The following is a 20,514-nucleotide window of genomic DNA, read 5'->3' as shown; positions in this document are numbered from 1 at the left end:
CCTCTGCTGCATGACAGCCCTAGGCCCATGCAGCCTGTCACGAATTCCACTGCCCCCACAGGAGAGCTTCCTCACACCAGTCCAGCTCTGTGCTCTCCTCCGTTCGCCAGGGCTGAGCCTGGGCCCTTCCCCGAGTGTCAGGCCCGCTCCCAGGGTGGGAAGGGCAGCAGAAGCCCCTCATCGAGTGGTCAGAGGCTCCACAGCCACAGGGCAACTTCCTGCTGCTGGGCTGGGGCCAAGCTGCAGGCAGGGAGGGACCCCTGGGGTTGTGGGGTACCAAGAAACCCAATGGCTGCCTCCTGCATGGCCTCCTGTGGGCTCTGCAGGTCTGGCAGGAACTGCTGCAGCTTGCTCACCAGCTCTGCTGCAGTGCTGTGCCAGCCAGAGAGCACAAGGGGACAGCAGGAAGCGTTGGTGCAGACTCTCCTCTGCACCCAGAACTGCCCTTCCCTGTCAGGACACCCAGGCAGCAGCCAGCTGAAGCTGAGTTTGGAGGAAACAGAGCGCTGGATACTCCCAGGGAGCTGTGGTGCCACTCTGCTGCTAAAGCCCAGTTGGGCCAGGACTCTGTTGGCACCCCAGGGCTTGGGGAGGGAGAAGAGCCTGGAGAAGAGTCCACAGGGCCACATGCCTGAGGGAAGGGAACATGTGTGGGGTGCAGGCTGTGGGCTGGCAGCAATGGGCTGCAGCAGTGTGCAGTGGCAAGCATTGCGGTTTTGAGTTTTCAGAAGAGAGTTCAAAGCTGCATTCAACATTTTACAAGAGAACAGATCACTAGAGCTGCTGGCAAGTACACTGCAGGCTTTATATAAGAAAGGAATGAACTAAAAACACAATTTACACATTCAAGGCATACAGATGACATTGGATTTCTAGAAAGGAAACATTCAATAATTTATGATGCAAGCTAATAGCCATAGAAGTCTATGAAAGCCCAAGTCCTTTATAAACTTTTTAACAGGATACACAAATACGTCCACATGTAAACAAGTAATGCTTCCATTGGTAGTTCTGTATGCCCCAGGATCATGTAATTTATGGCATACAGTAAAGCTGGGTCATGTGAAGCAAAAAGGAATGAATAGAACCTTTCTGATAAGGCCTCATCACAGTTTTCCCTGTAAAACTGTTCCATTTTCAGCTATAAAGACACCAGAGCAGTAGCTTCAGTAAGCCAGATGTGTGTTGTGGCCTCCTCAGTCAGCTGCATCCTAAAGTAGGAACAATTCTCCACGTGCAACAAGGCTTCATGTCCCTGTACTGAAGCAAACACCAAAATACACAAAACAGTCTTGTCTTGTCTTCATCATCTTGGACCAATGTGTTTTCACAGCAGGCATGGAGTGGAACATGCTCTTGTGCACAGAGGCAGGTGAAGTGTACAGACTGTGGTAGTCATTTTCCAGGCAAAAGCAAAATACCTGAACCTTCAAAATTAAGTGTTTTGGGAGATCGCTCCTAGACAGCAGGGATAAAGATGGATACGATGTTTAGCTAGGTAAACAAATGCCATTTGTAGTGGTAGTGCACCCAGTTATACCACACAAAATGCCACAAGATTCAACTGCTATTTTAGACAGAAAGCAGAAAGAGCAACCTCACCATAGCAAGCATCACAATACTTAAAGGCTGGCCAATAATGTCTTCTCCATTTCAAAACAAACACATCCACAAACAGGTTGTTTGAAAAGACTAAATTAATTTAAATTATCCAAACATAGAAATCATAATTAAAGAAACAAGCAAGGGTTAGCACACAAGGCCTTTGGAAGCACTTTCTAGATGAATTAAATCTCTCCCATGTGGAGTTATAGCTGAGCTTCTGCATTGCTGCACAGTTCTAGGTAGCACAGGAAGAAGTCCTCACTGCTCATGTAGAGTCTGAGACATGGGTGCAGAGTTGGACCAAAAGCTGTCTTTCCTCCAGGGAATGATGCTGAAATGCATCAACCTCAGAAGGTCTTGACACACAGACAAGTAGCAAGCTAGATCTGGCTACTATAACGAAGCAAAGGGAATGGAGATTGATTCATGAAGACAAGCAATTAGTGGCTAAAGGAAACTCATGAACAGGCTCCTTTGAGTGAAATTGAAAAGCAAAGTAATTTTGGCAGCAGCAGCAGAACTCTCAGAATTAGGAGTGCTTTTTAACAGCAGCTGACAAGAGCTAATTGCTGCCATTGAACATCAGGGGAGATGAGGAAAAAGGAGAGTAAAAGCCTGGGTAACATGGGAGTCCTGCCAGAAGATAAACAGTCATCTTAATGTTTTACCATCATTGTGCAATGAGCAGAAAGGGCTATTTTATCAAAAACCAAAAAAAAGTCCTAGTGATTCCTGCTGAGACACTGACACTTCGGTAGATCAGTTACCATTTGCTTAGTGGTTACTGCCAGCACAGAGAATTTATTCTGATGAATTGTTACCTGTGTAAGCAAAAGAAAAAAATTATTAGAGTAGAGCTCTCCTCAGCGTTTTGCTTTCAACCTCGTGATGTCCTCCTGGAAAAGTGAATGTCTTGCACAACACTTGGGATCAAGGAGTTCTTTGCAGCACCCATCCAGCACAAAGTGTCTTAGAGCAGCAGAGAAACTAGTTGTCAGGAAGTGAACACAAAAGAAACATCTGCATGCAAAGCACCTGGAATGGCCAATCCAGCACCTCGTATTGAAGGCAGTCAGTGCAGACACAAGTACTCCCTTTCAGAGGGGACAACATAATGCACACATCTGCTTCCTGTGAGACACTAACCTCTCTGTTCACACCCTGACATTAGTGCTGTGGGCTGCCAAGGCTCAGCTTCAGATTCAGGACAGCTCACATGCAAACCTGTTTGATCACAACTGCAGCATCATTCAGATAGCTTACTGGAAAGTGACTCCATCTTTTCAATGAGAGGTTATTTCCACAAGCTCCACCATAACAGGCATCTTCTTTCCCAGGCTATCTAACTGGAATTTATTCATTCCTTTGAACAGATTACGTTGTTAAGACTTCCGATTCTTCTTGTCGCTGTTCCGAACGCTCTTCAGCCACCCTATCATCTTCCTTGAAGCTTAGTGCTAGCACTGGATGCTCTACCCAACAAAGGATTCACTGCACTCTAAGCAGCAGGAGAAATGATTCACACATCTCACAGGCAACAAAATACTAGCTGTTTAAAATTCCATTTCAGACACTTTTCTGCAGAACTGCTGTCTTCTCAGATTTTCCCCTGTTTTGTGCCTCCATACCCAGTACCTCACAGGAAGCTGGACAATTTGCATTTGTTCTTATGAATTCCAAGCTGTGGCTACCTTTGATCTGAACCAGTGCTGTTTGGAGCAGGGTTGAACTAGATGACTTTCAGAGTTCCATTCCTCTACAGCACACTCCCTAGGTGACAGAGTTTATTGAACCCAGGATAAAGCCCAGTAACTGGCAATCCTTGTAAATGTTGTTAGGTGGCTGCAAGTCGTTCATAACTAAACTGAACTTCAGGTCATGTGAATATGAAATTATGCCTGAAAAATGGCAAGACAACTGATTCAGGAATGTTCAGCACAGGTATAAGCTGTCTTGCAGGAAAATCCTCTAGGGGAGAGGGAGCCAGGCTCTGACGTTCAGGCTGATAAAGTCATTCCAGATTATCCTTGTTAACAGCCACATTTCTTAATTTGCTGTCTTTAAAGACAACATTTTTTTTTACATCCTTCAATGTTCTGTCTGGCTTTCACATCCCACTGTGGCTTCAATTCTTCTACAGAACTTGATGAAAAAGGACATAAGGCTCATGACTAGACACTAGACTGCAGCTCTGGAGACTTGGAATATCTATAGTTTGTTGTATAGGACACAGGAAGGCTACAGTGACCCACGATAATGCTTCACTTTGACAGTGGACAGGAACCATATTCCCACCCACAATTCTGTCCTTTCTATTTGTTTTTTATGTATGCCAGAGTTAAAATTAACTAATTGTAAAGGATCCAGCAGCAGCTAACTTTCCAGGGGGCCTCTAGCACAAAGACAACTAAAATAACCTTGTGTTATTCACAGGTTTTCTAAGGCAAGGGAGCAAAGGAGCAAAACAAGATATTTAAAAACCATGCAAAAAAATGTTAGAAACGCCAGATGGGAAATTGTCTTCAAGAACAAAAACACAATGACAAACAAATGAGGAAGAGAGTTTAGCTCTTGTATCTTTTCCAATATTAGACCATATCAGTGCAAGCATAAATAATTAACACTTCTTCCAGAGATACACCAATTTAATATCACAAATGCTGTTAACTTATACAAGTTAGAGAATGGATTAAAGGTGGCTTACCCTGCTCAGGTAGCTGCTCTAGGATTTTGGCTGCATTTACTTGATTTTGCTAGAAATCTCTTTTAGAAGACCTTTCAAATCAGAGAGCTTAAAAATGTGGGTGGAAAAAAAAGGGGAGGGAAAAGAGGCAGCTTTGTTTATATAAAGTCAGTCTAACTCTTTCCAAAAGATGATTGCATGCTAGGATGAAGTAAAAGGAACAAAACAATCAAGCAGTAATAATTACCTTAAAACACCCCTGGGAAATACTGTACAACATCAGCAGCAACAGGCATAAACCTCCTTATCTGAGCTCCTGATTCCCTGGCTACCCTGTGGACACCAGCCACCACTTCAAAAGCAATGGCTGACTGCTTTTATATTCAGCAGTCATAGTGTGATGGCAAATGAAGCACTACAGTCCACAGGACAGCAATTGCTAATAAGTAATGAAGAACATGTAATTCCCTCTCCAAATATTACACCAAATGTAACAGTGCTTGAAAGGATACTCCCAGTTGCAGTTTTCGTCAATGCAATGAATGCAGCTTGGCCCAAAGCATATGTATTTCACCTGGTTAACACATAGGCATCAGGACAGCTACAAGCTTCCCAACTAGACTCCATCTCCTTCTGCCCCTTCAGAGCAGAGACAGCAGATGAGCAGAGTTTTGTGGAGCAGTCACTCCAACAAATGGAGCTGCCCTCAAACCCTCCCCATGCCATAACTGAAGTCTGCTATTCCTCTGCACATCTGCATCAAGCTTAGGGAAAAGCTTACCCCCTACCTCCGGTTCATGCCTAAAACTTACTTAAATTCTCAGACTTGTTTTTAAGACACCATCTCAAGTGAGAAGCAGTGAGATATCCCCAGAGTATTTTGCTCTCAAGGACACTACTTCTAAGCAGTGGCCTCACTACAATTGTATCACTAAAGCTGAAGGCATGAATAGATGTAACAGCTTACTGTAAGGTATAGCCTCACAAAATAAGAAGCACAGTTTGAGTATTACTTTTCAGGAGGATTAAAGTTATCATATTTCCTTTCAGCCTCAAGAGGAGCATCACTAGACATGTATTTTGTCACTCACCATTTGCATTTTAGACTTAAAAGCAAGCTATTACTTTGCAATCTAAGTTATTTGACAGCAATCCAAAATATTTTGAAGTATATGCAGGCCTTTCCACTCCTGGACTTTAAAAAACTCTGTTCTTCACACTAAAACAACTCCCCACTTCAGAGGCAAAATATGCAATTCAATCAACCCTCAGGAAATACTTGTTGTGAAGGTGTACAAAGTATACTTGTATGAGAATTCTGTTAATGCCGTGTTCTGTAGTAGATTGGTAGCTTTAGATTGCTTCACCACAGCATGCTTCTGTAAATCAGATGAGTATTAGTCATTTTTATTGTAATTAAAGGCCTTTTCACCTTGCAATACGTATGGAATGTGTTTTATGGGCCCACTACACAGCAGAATACTGCAGTTTTATAACACAGAAGTTATTTTTACTTCTATTCCATCCAACAAAGAATACTATGACACTTCTTTAGTGCTCAGCACGTATCTCTCTACTTTGTTTCCCAGCACAAAATGAAGCTACATATGGAATCAAAGGAGCACATGGAAAAAGCCCAATTAAAACGGGGTCCTGGTGACAACAGGAAAAACTGCACATGACTCAGTGATGCTCATTTTCCTTGTGGACCAGTAACTGCTATACCATTCAGAAGTACTTCCCACAGAGCGGTGTGAAACACACATACCTTGGCATCCAGTTGTCTAAATCGATGCACCAGCCTGAAAGTGGAAAGATGACACACACACAAAAAAAAAAAAAGGTGAGTCCAGGTGTTATACAAGGCTTGGCTAAACACATCCTGTTTGCAAACCTGTCCAAGCAGAAATCTACCTAGTCCTCATCTTTGGCCAAAGAGTGGTCCTAAGGCAACTAGTCTTAAGCTGTCAGAAGACTGCCCTCTCTCCATGTAGTCAGAGGTCAGATACAAAACTAGTCAGCTACAACACAGCTTTCTGTGATGTAAATCTCAAAACACTATAGGAGGACATTTTCTCATCTGGTGGTAAAATAGACTTAAGTAAAGGAAGGTGAAATCATTTGAGAAATACTGTAACAGACATCTGGAACAAGCGTGTTTAATATGTCTACCCAGCTACTATGTGCATAATAAGTCATTATAACCCTTAAAATATGGCCAGTAGCATTTTATCATCCCAAATCAACTATTTCTGAAGACAATCTGTGGCAGCTGACAAAAAAGCCATCATTTTACTTAAAAAGAAAAGGCGTATCTATGCTGAGTTTATTTATCTGCTCCTTAGTTTGTAAACAATTAGAGCTGCTGAAAACTTGTCTCCACCAAAAATATTCAATAGCAAGTTTAAGAGAGTGAAGACAAACAATGGCAGACTTACTCTTCTGATGAATCATTTGCTTTGGTATTGATTTTGACAAGGTATTTCTCCTTCATGACAGCTTCCCATGCCAGAATTTCATTGTCCTCATTTTTTGAGCCTGAGAAATGCATATGAAGAAAAACACCAGCACTATATTCGGTTAATTTCACTAAATTTGTTTTTCTAATGCTAAGACGCAAAAAAGCTGGGTCAGTGCTTGCATCCGAATGCTAATGATTCCCTTCTCTGTGTCCAGAGCATTTGCAGCCCCACTTCCCACCCATGACAGAACTCGGATAAACAGACATTACTGCATTTTATTGTACGCTTCTAGCAACCAGAGTTGGTTAAAAAAGAGAAAATATGAACAACGCCCCCTAACAAGCTCCAAAAGTCTTTCTGGAATCTTTTGAGTCTGTTAACACAAGTGCTTTGTGAAACAGCAGCTGCCTCAACAAGCATAGGACATTCCAGGCAGTCCCTGTCTAGGCTTGAATTTTCCATTTCTTTCTACATTATCCCATATTGGATCTTTAAGAGTAATACATGTTAAGAATGATGTTGTATGAAAAAAAAAAAAAAGGACTTTGCTGAGACAAAAGAAGCCCACAACTTGCAAATGACTGAAGTCCTATTTCTTCTACCCAGTGCTCTTCTGACTTCACACAGATTGTGTTCTCTCAGATACTGACAAGCATTTAAAGAACCCAAATCTCAGACATGTTCATAACAGCTAAGTGGGGAATCCAGGCTTTTGCAACATTCAGTGCCTTAGCATGCCTTCTTCATGTAGTTCTCAGTTCCTGTCACCAGTTCAATCACAATAATATTATGGCTCTAATTAATTCTTCTGTTTGCTTTCAGAAGTGCGACATCAGCTGTGCATCACTTGGGCAGAAATATCTGCCTTTAAACAACCTCCCCATCAAGGAAGCAAAACAGTGATTTGGACAGCCAAAACAATTCAGTCAGCGTTAAGGAATGTTATACCCCAAAACAGGCATCTTTCTTCAAACTGATAACAAATCCAGCCTGTGCTGCAGGGCAACAGTCAGGTTGCTAATGGATGGGAATAAGTCTGTCAATTAACTCAACTTATCCTCTCTCCTCTGCTTTTGAATGGCACTTAAAAAGAAAAAGTACTCCATTTGTTGGGGGGAAAAGCTTGTTAAAACAATTTGTATCTGTGCCCTCTGACAGGGTAAATAAGAAAGAAATAGCTAGAAGACTGACTCAGCCACTTCTGCATTTTTGAGGTGGTTTGGCCCTTTGGCTATGCCCAGAGGGCCAAGAGACTATCCTTTTTCTGTCACTCACTAGCAGGAAAAAGAGCTTCTGAAGACAACTGATCAACTAGGCTGCCCTAACAGCTACTAGCTGTATTGACACAAAATAGAAAAACAGACAGAAGAAATCCACCACCTTTCCAAGTTAGGAAGCAGCATAGGCTGCTATAAACTGATAGATTTAATTTGAAGGCTTAAGTGTCCTATATACATAAGGTAATTCTGCCTTCAAATGGCTGGACAAGAAAGCACTGGATAACTCTGTATAATACTCAACTAGAGTAGGACTCATGGTATAATGTAAAAGCTTTTTAACCAGACCAAAGCCAAAGTTATTGGGAGGCAAGGATTCCAATAACATTCAGCTGGAGTTTTAGCATAAGGAGTCAGGAGTATAATTCCAAATATCCCAGAGAGTACCTTGAATACTGAATGAAGACTGGAGCTCAGAAGTGGCCAGAGGCTTTGATTTGAAGGTTACTAAGAGTTGCATTTGAGAGAGAACATGAATAAGCTGCTTCTTATTTCCAATATGACCTCATCTTTTAAGGTCTATATTGCCCTTGAAGACTTCCCACCAAAACACTAACTGCCTGCTTGAAGCATGACATGACATGGAGGAGTTGCAAGGTACCCGCCAGAGAGTTCATTTCTAGGCAGTAAAAAATAATCCAACTCACAACAAATAGATGGTTCTTTACTTTCCTTCTTATAGCAGCATTTGAAACATTTCCTCATCACCATGAATATGTAGGCAAAGATAACAAAAGGGAAGGGGATATTCAAACGACTGCAGTACTCTTGGACCAAGAAGTAGCGCTGGAACTTCCACACCTGGTCATTGTTCTCTTGTACTGATCCAACAGTGTAACTAGCAGACAAAGAAAGAGAAAAACACATACAGCATTAGGTATTCAAAGAACTCCATCTCAGTGTCAAATAACACAGTGTTTCTCTGTATTAGGGCATGTTTTTGTAAAGTCATCCCAGAGCTGTTAATTTATACTGAGGCTAGTGAGTTTGCCCTCCTTTTCAGACAGGAATTTGAAAATGGCAAGAACAAAGAGAGTGGACAAAAAACCAACAATTAAAAAAACCCCTGATGTTACAAATAAACTGGAAAAGTTAGGAACAGGGAGCTAAGATTCCAAATACCTTCACTGTCTCAGCTCCAGGCAATTTTCTTTCAGCCTAGACACAGGAGAATAGGATGCTTCTTCACAAGATGCTCTGTCTCATTAATTCATCAGCTAACATTTTTCCATGCAGCACCCCCCATCCCCAAAACTGGAACATTTACCAAAAAATTTAAAAGCTCCTTAGATTTTAAGCAGAGGTATCAAGCATGCTCCAGTCATGGAACAAGTCTACTACACTAAGTACTGTATGAACCCAGAAAAAAAACAAAACAAAACAAAACAAAAAAAAAAAACCCAACACAAACAAAAACCCACAAGAGCAAGCAGCCTACAGACTGCCTGATCTTTCATTGTTGGCATTAAATGGCAGATGGGTGCTTCCACAATATCTGTGTTAAGATCCTAATGGACCACTACATGAGAAGCTGACTTTCACCTGGTGGAAATTATTTTAGAAGACAAACACAGTCATGAATTTCAGAAGTGTCTAAAAATGTAATATTCACCCTTTTCAGCTAGTGCATTCAGGATGCAAAGAAAAAGTTGGATTGTCTGCTAAAATTCATATATCATTGTAATCACAATATAGAGAGACACTGGTGGAACTGGTGCCAGACTTCAGTGTTATTAAAGATTGACAAAAACTGTTTACACACTGGTCCAAGAGGAGCATCACAGATGTCACACGTTTCTAACTGCATTAAGGAAAAGCCATCTGAGATTGCTGTTTGCCCACTGGGCTTCCTGACTTCAGTTCAATCCAGGGCTCCAGCTGTTCAACCCATCGTTAAAATGAACGATGCACAGCTCAGTGTCATTAGAGAATTCACGCTGGGTCCTTCCACAAAATAAGCTGAAATGGCAAAACCTCAGTTTTTACTGGCACAGCTTCATAAACCAGAGCATTTACTGTGAGGTGCTGCTAAAATAAATGTTCTAATGAGGATCAAAGGCTTCTAGGGTAGAGCTGGCTTGCTGTTACACTTCCCTTTATTAAAGTTAATTGTTTTCTCTCTTTCTTGTGTATACAAGCATTGTCTTCTGTCCTCAGGTCCTGTGCAGGTTAGAAGAACATAGGTACAATAAATAGGTATGCTGCACCAGTCCTAGATGCCTTGCCAAAAAAACCCCACATTTCTGTCTTTGGACTCTAGATCAGCATGAGTTAAAAAAAGGGCTCAGCAGAAGGGAGAGCAGATGCCAAAGGTGAAGCATTCTCAGTTCATCACAGTGATACATCTCGTCTCAGGCCAGTAAAATTTGGCACTGGCATTCTGAAGGGAGAATCCTCTTGAGGAAAACCGTGAGTCCTTAGGTTCCTGTAAACACTCTTCTGCCAAGCAAATCCCTGCCAAGTCTCACTGCAAAGTACCATCAAACACACATAACCAAACACAGCAGACCTCAAGAAGGATGCTTAAGGGCTGTAAGTATTTTTGATAGGCTGCAAGGGGGTGTAAAGAAGAAAAGCAGGAACAGGAAGGAGAACAGAGCCACAGTGCCAATCTAACCATATTCACAAGTCCAAAGTGAGATGAGAGGGCAACACACTTCAGAAGTCTGATGTGAAGGACTTCCAACTATTAACCCAACTCTGTGTCAAAGCTTGCAGTGTAAACAGCAAAGATTTCTGGGAGAAGCTAAGGAAGCCTTTCCCTTAGGATCAGTTAAGTTTGCTCTTGTGGGTCCAATGCAGTCAGCAACCGTTTTTATTTGGCAAATCAGTGTTGGCTCTGTGGTGCAGACAACAGCTACAACCACCATATCTCAGGTGCCTGATCCATGTGCATGGAATAACACCACATGAGATGCCAGAACAAGCTTCAGGACTGGAGGAACCACAGACAGATAATTTACTATATAAAAGCAGAGATGATGGCATTTTTCAAGATAAAGTCCTTTTGTATGTCCCAAGGAGATACAGCCCATTGCCTGTACTAAGTCCAAACAATAAACAGCAGATCCACTAGAGCAGTAACACACTCATCACTGACAGCAGTCCTGGTTAATAAAACCAAATTGTCCTAAGACTGTAATAATAACTCACTTATTCAGTCTGGGAAGGTCAGCTGTGCAGCAGCTCACACTTGGTAAAGCACTGACCCATCCATCACTCCTGTGTGAACCACAGGCATTAGTACTAAACCCAGTGTGCAAAGAATGCTTAGAGAAGTAGTAAAAGGACAGGCAACAATCCATTCCCAGGATATTGTACCAGTTTTGATCACACTGCTGTGAGAAATGCTGAATAACCTTGCTTTGGTTCACCTTCCCACATCACCTGTCACTTCAGATATGTGTTTCAGGCCAGGAACCCTGTCCAGACTACTCTGCAAAAAAGACAGGCAGAGTCCAAGGGCTGACTTCATGCCATTTTCCACAACTTCATTCACTTTCTCAGGAGAATACTAATACAGGGGTCACAAGCAAACAGTTGCCTCTTTGGTACGTACCCAAACATGGCCACAAGCAGGTTCACAAGAAGGATGTTAGTTGAGAGCATGTAAATACAGACAAGGGGAATGGTAATCCACTCTGGGAAGCGAGGTTGATTGTTTGCATCCACCTCCACGCACAAGGGCTTGGACTCATTCCCAGAAAAGGTGCAGCGATCAAAGTTGTAGGTGGTACCTCAGAGGGTGAGAGAGGAGAGCAAACAATGAGCCCTATCCCATGCTTTCTGTTGATCCCAGTCCCAGATACTGCCAGTGATCACAGCACATGTGTCTGCCTCCTTCCCTGCCTGCCCATCAGATCTAAAATCTTGCCTTGTTGCTATTCAGAGAACAGGGATCAATACAGGACTGGACAACAGAGCCTTACACCCACCCAGGAGAGCTTCTCACAGGAAATAGGTACCATCAACATCATCAGGGTATTGACCAAACATAGCCAGGTATGGCTCGTAGATGACAGATCGAAATATCCACTCCCAGCGGTGCTCATTCTTCCTCAGAATGCCTTGCCTGGCCACACCAAAGGCCACCATCCATACAGCAAAGAGGAAGAGGAAGAAAAATACATCTATCATCTGAAAAAGGACAACAAGTAAACACATCAGTGCCCCACTGCATGCCTGATTACAAGTCATGCATGCCTTGTTTTCTTCCCTGATTTAATATCAGGGTGAATAACAAGTATTAGGAAAGCCCACACAAGTTAGCAATTCTAATGCAAGTTTTCTGATCAGTGCTCCATAAGTTTACAATTGCCGAGACACACACACAAATAATTGACCACTGCCATTCAGGGCACTTCAAAAATGCTTATGCAACCATAAAACCAAGGCACCTTTCAGAATACAGGTTACCCACCTGGCATCACACAGAGTCAACCTAGAAAACTCAGATCTACAGACAAAGGCTACACAACAAAGGCAGTTGCAGATCTTTCAGATGAGTGTCAGGTGAAAGCAACCAACACCTCTGAAAATGCCTCTTTAGATGATTTCAAACCAGCCTTTACAGTCCAGACACTCTGGCTAATTTCTAGCTCTTAATATACAGATAACTGAAGATTGGTAATATCACAGTTAAGCTTCCCTATTTCTTGCAGATGCACTTCGGCCAAGATCTGCCTTTCTGCTAGCTCCAAGCACCTCTGTTATTAGACTTACTCAAAAACTCACCACTTTTGAAGGCCAAACAAGAGAAAGATGTACAGGAAACAACCCCGTGTGGTTGCTTCTATATCATAATGCACTCTAGGACCAGGTCATCTCTAGATATCACCTTTGTGCAGTGGCACAAGGCAAAATAAAGGCTTTCTGGGTAACCACATAGATGGGGTTTTAATTATATGCATATACGTGTGTGTGTATATGTAAATATCAGTCCTTTACTATGGCACAAGGCAATCCAAATACTGCAGAACTGCAGAAAGAGGGGGGAAATTGCTCCTCAGTATCTAGCAATAGCAAATGGAGTGCCATTCCCCAAATGTTCCCCATGTTGAGTACACTTCAAACTTTTTTTCTTTAGATATCACTGGAAGGAAGCTTCAAGCATACATGCTCCAGCTTGCCAGTGCTCCTTATCCCATATCTTTAGCAAGCCAGATTTACATTATATGGAACTGTACTATCTTCCTACTACCTTTGCCAGTCTGCTAATAAATATCCCTTCCAGCTACAAAGAACAGAATTGGCCAAGCTGCTCACCATCCACTTCTCCAGTTAGTTGTGTGACGGATGCAGTGGAAGACAGAAATCCCCCTCCTATACCACTTCTCATCATTGTCTTGTTTGGGGAATGCTCATGGGAGCAAGAAGATTGATAGAATATACCACTGAAACATTTGAAACATGGAAGACAAAAATCTACCAGGAGACAAGTTTCCTTTTCTGTTCTTCATTATGATCTTTATTCCTCTCCCTGTGCAGAGGGAGAGAAAGAGGCCTTACTCTTATAATTAGGTCCTATTTAAAGCCTAATTAACCCTGTTTAGCAGATTTAAGAGGAAAGAACATGCTGCCATCACCAGAATGGTGGTGATTTCACTTGAAAAACAAGGCATCTCATCATTTATGTGTGTCTATTGAATAGCTGCCAGAATCTTACCATCCTCTGCAGCATAATAATTTTGGGTCCTAAATTCCTGCTAACCGTGAAAATATGGATCAGCCTCAGAGTAAAAACTATGTAGTCCAAACAGAAAATGACTCTCCCAGAATACCAAGAGCTTTCATCAGATGAGTGAAGCCTGATGGAGACAGTAAAACAAAATGAAGAAGAGTTGGGTAAAGCATGCAGAAAACAGGTATAAAAAACAGTGAAACACTGAAATGGGGAGGGGGACATAGAACACAGCCCTCCAAGACTATGTGCCTTCTCCTACCCATTCCCCCCCAATGACAGGTGGCAGAACTCCTTAATACATACTTCATTTGCACCGTTCCTGTCTTAGCTACATCATAGCTGTATCTCTTCTTCCCCTCCAAAACTATTAGCAGCAGGGAAATTTGCTATTCCCACAGCCCTCCAAAAACATCAGTGCAATGACTGCTCTGCTGTGCTGAGGCAACAAGCACTAAGCTACAGCTGGCTGAACAATTACACTGTAAAACGTGTTTTCATCATTTCTTTGTCATGGTTGTTAACTCACCCATTCATGTGAAATAGCTCATGTGAGCTAATGACATTCTGTTTAGACTACTGTATTCCCTTAAATACAGCACACTAAAGCTCAAAGTCCAGGTGACCATATTAAATAATCAACAATAGGAGACAGGGAAAATCCCAAAGAACTCCTAACTCTGAGATATTAACCATTTTACCCTGCAACTTTGTCTGATAGGGTCTGTAATGCCAGTCTTGAAGGCATTGTCATGAAACCTATGCCTATTTCAATCATCACTTTCTAAACCTGCCCATCCAAAGCACTAAGAAGGGCTGCCCTGCTGGACCAGAAAGATCTGAGTTTGGGGAAGCCATCTTTGACTTCAGGGATAGACTCAACTTCCATTAAACAAAAAAAGAGAAAATATTGCATGGAGATGTTCCCTAGTCACTTAATTTCTTTATTTGCTTTAGAATTATTTGCATAATGAAGACTTGACAGTATTTTGGGCCTTCACAGAAGACTGAGTTTCACGAACACGTCATTTCCCAAAACTTTGTAGTCATAACCCAGAAAGGAAGCAAAGCCATCACATGGTCACAAGAAAAGACACTACTCACCTGAACACAAGCCCAGCTATGAAATAGAAGATTGCTAGTGTATCCATAACATTCCACAGATCTGAGAAATACTTACTGCCATTCATGTACCACTGGGAAGGAAGAAGAGAAGAAAGTAACCACCACACAGCACTGACCAGTGACCTGGGGAGTTCATCCATTTTCCCCTCATCTCTCCCCATTGGATATCCTCAGGGGTAAACATTTCACCCACTGTAATAGTAAGGACTGTTTCCCTGCCCAGTTATTTTTTCCCCACACATAATAGGTACACCAAAATTCAGTTTGCTTTTAATTTTCCCAAAAAGAGGGCTCTTTAATATATCCAACAACGTCAGACATCACTGGCAGCAAGTTTTTGCCATTAACTTCTAATAAGACTACAGGTCAAGTTTCTCTGTCTAGGGCTCCTTAACACATTTTCTCCTGTCACCCAGGTGCCCTTAAGATAATGCTCTTTACTGAACCATTTATGCACATTGGTGACACAAAAATTGGTCCACAATATCAGTTACTGTGCTCAAAGGAATTAACCCAACCACATGGGTCCTTGTCCATGGGGAGAGGAAGGAACCATTATGACAGGAGACAAGATTGATATAATTAGTGCTCCCATGCTGCCAGGGGACCTCAGGGTAGTTCTGCTGGATCATACCATGGACTGGTGCCAAACAGGTGAAAGGAGTCTTAGTGAGACCCACTAAGATCAGATGAAACACTGTGGGGAGGCACTGTTTTGGGGCAGTTGAACTGTTCGAGCTTCCCTTTCTTCACAGAGCTCATTCAACAATCTGTCCTCAGCTACACTCATGTGCATCTTTGATCAAAAGATGCAGATTTGATTTATTATTTTAAGTACCTCTATTTCAAGTCTAGTGAGAATCTCTGCTTGTTCCCAGACTGACTGGTACTGCACCGGTTTGTGCAAGAACCAATTGCTACATCCTGTTCTGTGGTGACTCATTAGGACAAGGAGTTGAACCAGGACAAACCTGCACCAGGTCTGAAGAAATAGCTTAAGTCTTTGACAATAATTCTTTTTAATTTTCATTGAAATTATCAAAGCTTAGTAGAATACAGATCAGTGAATCCCTCTATAACTGGCACATCCAAGATAGGCAATTGTGCTCTCAATACTTTTATTGGAAACAGAGTGAAGGGAGTTTGTTTCTAAATGCAGGAGAAGCTGTAAGTAGGGAGCCTCACTTTGCTATTCCAGATGCACAGCTGCTTGTATTTTCTTCACATGCTGGGATGCATTGCTAAAGACAGACAGTTGTTGCAGCTACTAGTCTCAAGATATTACCAGGCACTATTTCAGTCTCTGGGGATACACATACACCTTTTCTTATCACTTTAGGTACCAAAGGCCAAGCACTGAATGGGGACAGCATGTCTCACACTGTTTCTCTCTAAACTCCCCAAACCAAAAATAAACTGTCTTTTCATATGTGAGAGTGAAGGAGTATTTCATGTGAACAGCTGGACAGACATGGGCCAAAGGTCTCTAACAAAGCAAGCCACGTCACCACACTGCATCTGTATTAAATGCAGCAGGTTTAAGCCTGATGCCTCTTCTATTAAGGGCATAACTGTGGATGGAGGAAAGGAAAGAGATTTTGGTCCAGAGCAGAAACTGAGACATAACAGAGGCAGATGATTATAAACAACCAAGAGTGCAATGCAGCTGGGTCCTTCAAAGATCAAGTGGTTCCCACTACTAAGAGTTAATGTTCACAGAGGTTCTCTCTAGACTCTTCTGCCGTTTGAGAACAGAGCTCTCTTGTACACCCTGCAAGTCTACTCACTCACCTGACTGAAGGCTACATCCATGTGGCTATAAGAAGATAGCAGCAAAAAGACATCTTCAATTTTCTTACTGCCATGACAACTCTAAACAGGATATGAGAAAGTAGCTCCAGCTAGTGAAAATCCTCTAGGACCATCAGAAGTGAAACAGACAGATGTTTATGGTCCAGAGACCATAACTGTTCCCTTCTGAACAGTGGAACAATCTGCTTTAAATTTGGAGGAATTTGGAGTAGCTGTCACTTCCACAGACACACCACTCCCTAATTAGAGTGATCACTCCCCAAAACTACTTATCTGACTGCAGTGGGACCTCAGGCAGTGTTACTTCTCTTTTGATGTGAAAATGTCTGAGACATGCCCCTTTTTACAAAAATATTTAGGACACAGATACTATTTTGACTGCAAATATACACCAGTGCACACACAAATCTACCTTGGATGAAGTCAGTGAGAAAGCTCAGAGGACTGGGACACTGCCCACTACTCTGCTCCTTAGCAAAATGGGCTTGAAGCCAGGACACTGACTTAAGAAAACTTTAAAATCTTCAATACTATCTGTTTTAGCTGCCTCCTCTCCCACAGCCAAACTGGTACAGTCTGGTCTCCAGCTATTAATGGGATTACTGGGATCCAAAAGCTGCTCTGCCTGCTCAGGTTAGAAATAGTGATATTGGTGGGGAAAAAACAAACAAACAAAAACCAGTTCTCTCCCTAAGGCTTTGCCTAGGGCTTCTGCTGGGTATGCACAGGAAGTGCAAGGACAGGTCCAGAGACACCAGAATCTAAATCAGCACAAACAAACACTCCATTAGTGTTTTCATTGAAACAGTCTTTTCCTTTTCCCCAATTTTCCTGGCAAGTAAGGTCACCTTAAACAGGGTGTAACAGTGTAACCACCTTGACTATCAAAAAGCAAAAAGACTACATGGCAAGTTAAGCACAGTAACATCAACACTTATCAACGTAATTTGAACTCATGTGAGAAAGGTTATTACAGAGTGGGCTCATCCAGCAGATCATCCACAAACACTCATGGGAACTCTAACACCTTATAGGACAATCAGAAAGCAGCACTGCATTGAAACTGCACACCAATTTCTCTTCCAACTTCCCCAGCATCTTCTCACTATTTTGAATGCTGGCTGGTAGAGACCAGCTTGCCTGAAATCCAACATATTTCATATGTCCCCTTGCATATGATGTGAGAAAAATATCAACTATATGGCTGGCTAAAAAAGCAGCCCCACATGCTGTTCCCACATCAGCACAAGCAATGTCAGCAGTCCACCAAATGTGGTCCTTAGGACAACACGAAACTAGCAAAATACTCTATGATTAAAAGAGAAACAGAAACACATCATAATACAGTGCTCACTGGTCAAAAAATGTGGGTAGTATGTGGAAAAGAGAGGCAGGAATCACTTGATCTAGAGGTATGCACCCAGATAAACGTGTTGTATTTAATTTTGTGTTCTAAACTGTTTTGGCAATCCAAGCCAAGTACTCCTGAGAAATACCACTGCTGGCATCAGCTTATCCCCACAGCCTCAAAGTCAATACACATTCCTCTTGGTGCATGGACATTGCAGTTACTGAGATTCAAGCAGAAATTAAACATTGCAGGAGGGGAGAAATAAAATGTATTGTGCCTCAAGTTGCCTAAACATATCTCCCAGGAAGCGGTTCCCTTATAACTTAGAAGCAGCCTATGCTAGTTTATGCTACTGGGAGGGGAAAAACCCCAAGGGCTAGCACTAAGCATTTTTGGTTTGCACACACTGCCTACTTGTCTCACTTCATCACATAGCAGAATGAAGACCAGGACATAAAGGATGATCTCCAGGACAGTAGGTTCCTTCTGGAAATCCATAAGCAATACATAGGCAAAGAGCAACAGGAAAGCGATGTAGAAGATGACATTCCAGGTGAAGACCACAAAGGGAGAAGTGAAGAAAGACACATAATACAGGAGGAGTTTCTTGCTCTTCTCCACAGGCTTTTTCCTGAGGAATTAAAAGAGAGAAAAACGTCTCAAAACATAGCTTTTATACCTGGAAATATTTGTGCTCTTCAAAGTGAAAATGAAAAAGGTGCAAAGTCTAGCACAGGAGACATTAAAGGGTCCTTCTACATCTACTGACTTCAGGGACACAAATTGGCACAACTCCAGAAAAGAGCAAGGACAGGATCTGTCAAAACCTCATTCAGTCATTAAATTTCTTTTTCTGAGAGTCATTAAACACTGGAACAGGTTCCTCAGAATAGCTGAGTCTCCGTCCTTCGAGATACTCAAAATCCAAATGGACACAGCCCTGAGCAACCTGCTCTAGCTGACCCTGTTTTGAGCAGGAGGTTGGATTGGGTGATCTACCATAAGTCCCTTCCAGTCTGGACTGCACAATGATTCTATGATTAATTTATTTGCTTCTGCTAATGAGAAGCCAACTGATTACCTGAATGAGATGAAACCACAGCCTAATAAAGGGAAAAAGAACAGACACAGTATAATCTTCCAGTTCTTAGTATCTCTTGAAATCTCTCCATACCACTGCTTGGAAAGGAAATTCTGCAGGGAAGAAGAAAATATCCTCATTGAGTTCTAATAACTATACAATTACCTAGGAATGCTATTAGAGGACATTTGATTTAGTAAAAAAAAATACAAACCCACAACAACAACAAAAAAAACTTCAAGATTTCAACTTGAATTCCCATTTCAACAATACAAAAGGCTTTCTGCACCAGTCTGCTGGTTCCTTGGTCCAGCCATCCTACAGTCCACATGATGAGGAGCTCAGTGTGAGGCTGAGCAGGACTTGACCTGATTTATAAGGCACTTTACACCAGGCAGTATATTCACACTGTGCCTACATGGGAGTTATGTCAACTTGTGCCAGTCTTTATCACCCTCAGCTCATTATGATCTACAGCTCTAAATCAAGTCTGCCTCTCCTGACTTAGAATTTGTGGACAAATCAGCCACTGCTTACTTCAAAAAAGAGCAGCCACACATCCTGTTCCCACTACCAGCTCTTTGGGATGCATTTCACAGCACTGCAGACTCTACTGTGAGCGTGCTGCAGGACACAGCTATGCTGATGCCATGCAAAGATCAATGTTCATAGGGCTGGGAAGCCTCACCTGGGGGCTCTCATTTTCATGAAGACAGTGCTTGAGCACTAGCCTTTCATAGAGTGTTCATGTGGATGTAGTATTTTCACAACAAGAATATTCACTTTTATTTAAGCTACTCTGATCACAGGAGTTATGGTAATCTATGCACCTTGTTTTCACTGGCCTTACCTGCACCCCTGGCTGTGCAATGAACTGCTGGTCTCTAGCTTCCACTGCAAGTTCCAGACAATTGCATCCTCCCCAGGCTTCACAGGAATAAGTTAGCAGCTGCTCAGCTAGATCTTCATCCTTGCTGTAGCACTCCATGAACAGCTCTGGAGATGAGAGGCAGCCTGACGCTGAGCTCCAACTTCTGACTCAATTTCCCATCAACTTGAGTGCAATTGTTTTCAGTGACTTCCAAAGTATAACATTTGTAATAGCAAAACATGCATAGGCAAGAACTCTTTCCACATTTTCAGCATGGTAAAACAACGTTTGCATTGCTTCACAATCTCACTTGCATGTATTAAGCTTTCCTACAGAATTCATGCCTGGATGGAAACCTGTAATAGCAAATCAACTCACACAGAGACAGCATTAAGCTGAGTTCTGCACTAAAAAAACATGACTAAAAAATATGAACTTCTCCCACTCAAATAACTCAGTATGTCGTCTTACTGTCATTTATTTAGCACTGATCTAATAACTTATAATCAGACTCAGTAGTTCCATATCAGCAGTAGGGCTGAACAACAAGGGCAGAATCTGATGCTT

The 20,514-nt window shown here is 42.1% G+C and overlaps 1 protein-coding gene across 3 annotated transcripts in view; it reads right to left on the bottom strand.

Annotated features, from left to right (window-relative positions):
- Nucleotides 1–4,345: 4,345 nt before the first annotated feature.
- TRPM8 (transient receptor potential cation channel subfamily M member 8) overlaps nucleotides 4,346–20,514 on the bottom strand; it is a 38,660-nt gene continuing 22,491 nt past the window's right edge. For all 3 annotated transcript variants that reach the window (XM_054380842.1, XM_054380844.1, XM_054380845.1), the window contains exons 14-24: nucleotides 19,927–20,072; nucleotides 19,077–19,189; nucleotides 18,410–18,626; nucleotides 14,812–14,903; nucleotides 13,693–13,834; nucleotides 11,993–12,164; nucleotides 11,587–11,764; nucleotides 8,675–8,865; nucleotides 6,727–6,826; nucleotides 6,057–6,090; nucleotides 4,346–4,396 (exon numbers count right to left, since the gene is read on the bottom strand). In XM_054380842.1, coding sequence (XP_054236817.1) covers nucleotides 4,346–4,396; nucleotides 6,057–6,090; nucleotides 6,727–6,826; nucleotides 8,675–8,865; nucleotides 11,587–11,764; nucleotides 11,993–12,164; nucleotides 13,693–13,834; nucleotides 14,812–14,903; nucleotides 18,410–18,626; nucleotides 19,077–19,189; nucleotides 19,927–20,072 — 1,436 coding nt within the window. The remainder of the gene's footprint in view (nucleotides 4,397–6,056; nucleotides 6,091–6,726; nucleotides 6,827–8,674; nucleotides 8,866–11,586; nucleotides 11,765–11,992; nucleotides 12,165–13,692; nucleotides 13,835–14,811; nucleotides 14,904–18,409; nucleotides 18,627–19,076; nucleotides 19,190–19,926; nucleotides 20,073–20,514) is intronic.

Source organism: Indicator indicator, chromosome 5, assembly GCF_027791375.1.
Source record: "Indicator indicator isolate 239-I01 chromosome 5, UM_Iind_1.1, whole genome shotgun sequence".
In the NCBI taxonomy this organism is placed as follows: Eukaryota; Metazoa; Chordata; class Aves; order Piciformes; family Indicatoridae; genus Indicator; species Indicator indicator.
This window is presented reverse-complemented; position numbering and strand designations above follow the sequence as displayed.